General features: G+C 62.1%; 1 protein-coding gene across 2 annotated transcripts in view; it reads left to right on the forward strand.

The window, feature by feature from the left end:
* Nucleotides 1–3,804, forward strand: part of RAB11FIP1 (RAB11 family interacting protein 1) — a 38,482-nt gene that overhangs the window by 20,359 nt on the left and 14,319 nt on the right. The window contains exons 3-4 of one of the 2 annotated variants that reach the window (XM_006170655.2): nucleotides 439–1,234; nucleotides 2,177–3,802. In XM_006170655.2, the coding sequence (XP_006170717.1) occupies nucleotides 439–1,234; nucleotides 2,177–3,802 (2,422 nt within the window). The remainder of the gene's footprint in view (nucleotides 1–438; nucleotides 1,235–2,176; nucleotides 3,803–3,804) is intronic. The other variant, XM_006170654.2, reaches the window with a different exon arrangement.

A 3,804-nucleotide genomic window follows, 5' to 3' on the forward strand; every position in this document is an offset into this window, starting at 1 on the left:
GCTGTGGGGCTGGCCCGAGTATTCTGATAGCTCGTTAACTCACCAGGGAGTTGCTGAGCTTCTGGGGTACACGGGAACCCCATGGTATGTCCCTCTGGGAGCCGAGGGCTCCCTTCATCTCTGAAGCCATTGTGAACTGTGACTCTCAGTGACTCAGGCCCCGTTCTTGGCCGGATTCTGCCGCTCTACTGAGAGATGTACTGCCCTTCCCGCTGGTGAAACCCTGGGCCTGTCTACCTCAGCGTGGCCCACAGTGTGGGCCGGGTAACTCTTTGGGACCGGCCTGTGCCTTGTCGGGTGTTTAGCAGAATGCCAGGCAGTGCTCTCTCCCTGAACCCCATCATGACGACTAGAAACGTGTCTAGATGTCAACACCCTGCCCCCCGCAGACTCCGTTCAGCTGCTGTTCTCACCTCTGTTCTGTTTTCCTTCCTCCAGTCTCTTCTCACAAGAGAACAGCAAGTGCCGAACTCAGGCAGCTGAGCCAGATCACCCTCAACGCCCCCAGGAAGGAGGGACTGTCCTTCCTTGGCGGCCTGCGGTCTAAGAACGACTCCCTCTCCCGCTCCAACGTCTGCATCAACGGGAATCACGTTTACCTGGAGCAGCCAGAGGCCAAGAGCGAGGCCAAGGACGGCAGCCCTGCCTCTTCCCCGTCCCCCCAGGGCTTCAGGAAGAAGCACTTGTTCTCCTCTACCGAAAACCTGGCTGCACGGCCCGGGAAGGAGCCTGGGGAAGGACGGGTGTCCCCCGACAGGCGGCTGTCCGAGTCTTCCCCCAAGGACTCTCTCAAGTCCATGTCTTTGCCGTCCTACCGCGCGCTGGCCGGCGGGGACGTCAGGGCAAGCATGGCTCCAGCAAATCTGGACCCTGTGAAGGACGCCAAAGAGAGCAGGAAGCAGGAGAACAAGAAGTCCTCTTTGCTTGCCCTGGTGACGGGAAAGAAGGATGTGGCCAAGGGTGGCGAAGGGGACAGCCCGCCTCCCGTCTCCGAGAAGGAGGAAGGTGTAGTCGCAGAAGCCAGGCGCAGGGAGGCTGGGCCGGGGCCCATTGGAGACCTCGGGAGAAGACCCGAGAAAGATGCTGCGGCTGTTGTCTCCAGTTGGGGTGACTCTCTGAACCCCTTCGAGGATGTGCAGGTTGCAGACCCGCAAGCTGACCCAGAGGCCAAGTCTGAACCCAAGCCACCCGCTCCCTCTGCAAGAGCGCCTCAAACCAAAGCCGTCAAGCCTCGGTGAGTGCCGGCTCTCTCCTGCAGGGTCCTGCCCTTTGTGGATGGTGCAGGGCCAGGGCTGCTTTGCAGGCACGTCCTGCCTGTGTCATGCTGTTCCCGTGTGTGGCAGAGGTGACAACAAGTCCAGCTATGCGTTCCAGCCACCCCCTCCTGCCTGCCTGGCCTGGCCCATACTGCATGGATTGCAGTGGTTGTCCCTGCTTGAAGCCACTGTCCAGCTCAGGAAGGGGTCCGGTCCCAGGGGGACATAGTGGTGTGTAGCGGATCGCAGCGCAGCATGCTGGGTGTTCAGGGGAGTGGTGGTGCATGCAGGGCCGCGGTCAGGCCGGCTCCTCCTCGCACCCTGGCATTGGTAGCTGGCACGGGGGACCTGGGTCCCCTCTGAGTGAGCCCCTGACGGTGCCCTGCGTGTGCTCTGCCCTGGCTGTCGGAGGCTGCGAGAGCCTCGGGGCGTCTCTGGACGTCTGTGTTCGTGCTGGCCGTAGGTCTGTGGTCCAGGGTGAGAGACTCCAAGAGACTTTTTTTGGAGATTCTGCTTACTTTGATCACACACACAAACACATGCATGCACATGCATACACACACACACACTCACTCACACACAGTTCCTCTTAAGCTGCCTGAAGCCTTCTGTTACACCTTCCCCCTGCCTCGACGTTTTAGATGCTTTTTGCCCCGTGATAAGCCAGTGCCAGGCTCCGTGTGGATTGCCGAGAGCAGCAGGCATGGCTCTGCCTGGGTCTCCCTGCTGTGCTGCTCTGGGGAGACGCGTGGTGACCGAGTCTTTCATGTCCTATTAAACATTGTGCCCTCCTTAACTAAGTTACTGCTCCTAATGTAAGACGCTCTCCCCTCTGGAACTACATTATTTTTTGTTTTTTTTTTTTCCTCCCATGATGCATCTGCAACTGACCTGCAGATTTTATCTTGTCCTTTTTGCAGACTGGAAGTGCCTCCAGAGGCCCTACCCAGAGCCGGGCTCCCTTCTGCCCCTGCCTCTGCTTGCTCCCTCCCTGCGGCCCCTCCCAGGGCTGGTCAGGCACCTGTCCCCGCTGGTCTGGGGCGTGGCTCCGAGACACAGCCCTCTGGGAGTCCTCCTGTCCTCTGCTCTCCCTCATCTCCCATGGCAGCCCCCGTGTCCACGTCTACACCCATCAGAGCCTGGCCTTCCGCAGACCAGGCCCAGGCTGGTGCCGAGGCGACGTCTCTGCTCCTTGAGGCTGAGCTGCAAGAGGAGCATTTCACTCCAGTTCCTGACGCTGTTTGTTCTGCCTCGGGGTCGCTTGCCAGACAGCCTCCTGAGTCCACATGTGGAGGGACAGCAGCCGTGCCACTGGAGACCCGCGAGGCAGGCCCGGAGGAGAATTTCAGCAGCTGTGTGTCTGAACGGGTGCTCCCAGAGCAGCCCTCGGCAGGGCGAGAACTCCCCAGGCTCCCCCTGCAGACACAGGCCTGCAGCCCTGCATCTGAAGAGGTCCAGGACGGACCGTCTGGCCTTCCCCTTAGCAGTGGCAGGATTGCCAGCCCAGCCAGGAAGCCTCCGGTGGGGAGGACCTCTGACTTTGAGGATCAGCCTGGGGCTTCGGTGGAGCAAAGTTGGGGAGGAGGAGCCACGTCCACAGTTAGCGAAGCCGCGTCACCGCCCGAGGTCGGGGGGCCGGTCCTTCTGTTCGACCCCGTGCAGAAGGTGGAGAAGGTGGGCCTACATGGCGCCGAGGGCCGGAAGATCAGGAAGCACGTGTCCTTTTCCGAGCAGCTCTTCACAGACGAGGAGGTGCCGCGGCCCCCGGGGAGGGCAGAAGGTGAAAGAGACCCCTCAGAGCGCCCACGTGGAGGGGCTGCCACTGGAAGAGTGTCTGCAGGGGAACCCCCTGGGTCTCCCCCACCAGAGCATGCAGAGATGGAGTCTGGGGCGGCACCCGGGCTGTCGGTTCACAGGGAGCCCCCTCCCACAGCGGGTACCCTGCTGCTTCCCTCGCGTGGAGACAGCGCCCCAGAGACAAGCTCAGCCGAAGACCCTCCCCTCTTTAGGGTCGAGGACGATAGCCTGGTGACCCAGTGTCAGAGCAAAGCCAGCGATCACGAGGGTTTATCATGCAGCCCCCTGAGCGACCTCCAGTCCGCGCCCGGTGCGAAGTGTCCAACCACGGCCGACCTGAACCTCACTCTGCCTTCCATCCCTGAAGTTGCCTCAGATGACGAGAGGGTCGATCAGGCTGAAGGTGACATCAGGACAGAGGAGTTGGCTGCTCTGGAAGTAGAAGCTTCCTCCTCGGGCCCGGAGCAGGGAGAGGGACCGAGGGAGGCCGCAGATGGGCTGGCGCCTGCAGAGAGCCCAGGGAGCGCGAGTGACCTTGGAGCAGAGGCAGCCAGGGCATCGGCTCCAGGTCCTCCCGAGCAGCCGGCAGACTTAGGTCTCGGCAGGAGCACAGGTTTGGGGGGACAGCTGCCAGGCCCAGGTGCTGGCCAGGGAGGCAGGCAGGAGGGACGTGGGATGCCGGGGCAGCCTCCTGGCCCAGCCTTGGGCAGCCCCGAGCCCAGCCCCACCCTTCCAGAGCCCTTTTCCGCCG

The sequence above is a fragment of the Tupaia chinensis genome, unplaced genomic scaffold (genome assembly GCF_000334495.1).
Source record: "Tupaia chinensis unplaced genomic scaffold, TupChi_1.0 Scaffold148801_1, whole genome shotgun sequence".
Lineage (NCBI taxonomy): Eukaryota > Metazoa > Chordata > Mammalia > Scandentia > Tupaiidae > Tupaia > Tupaia belangeri.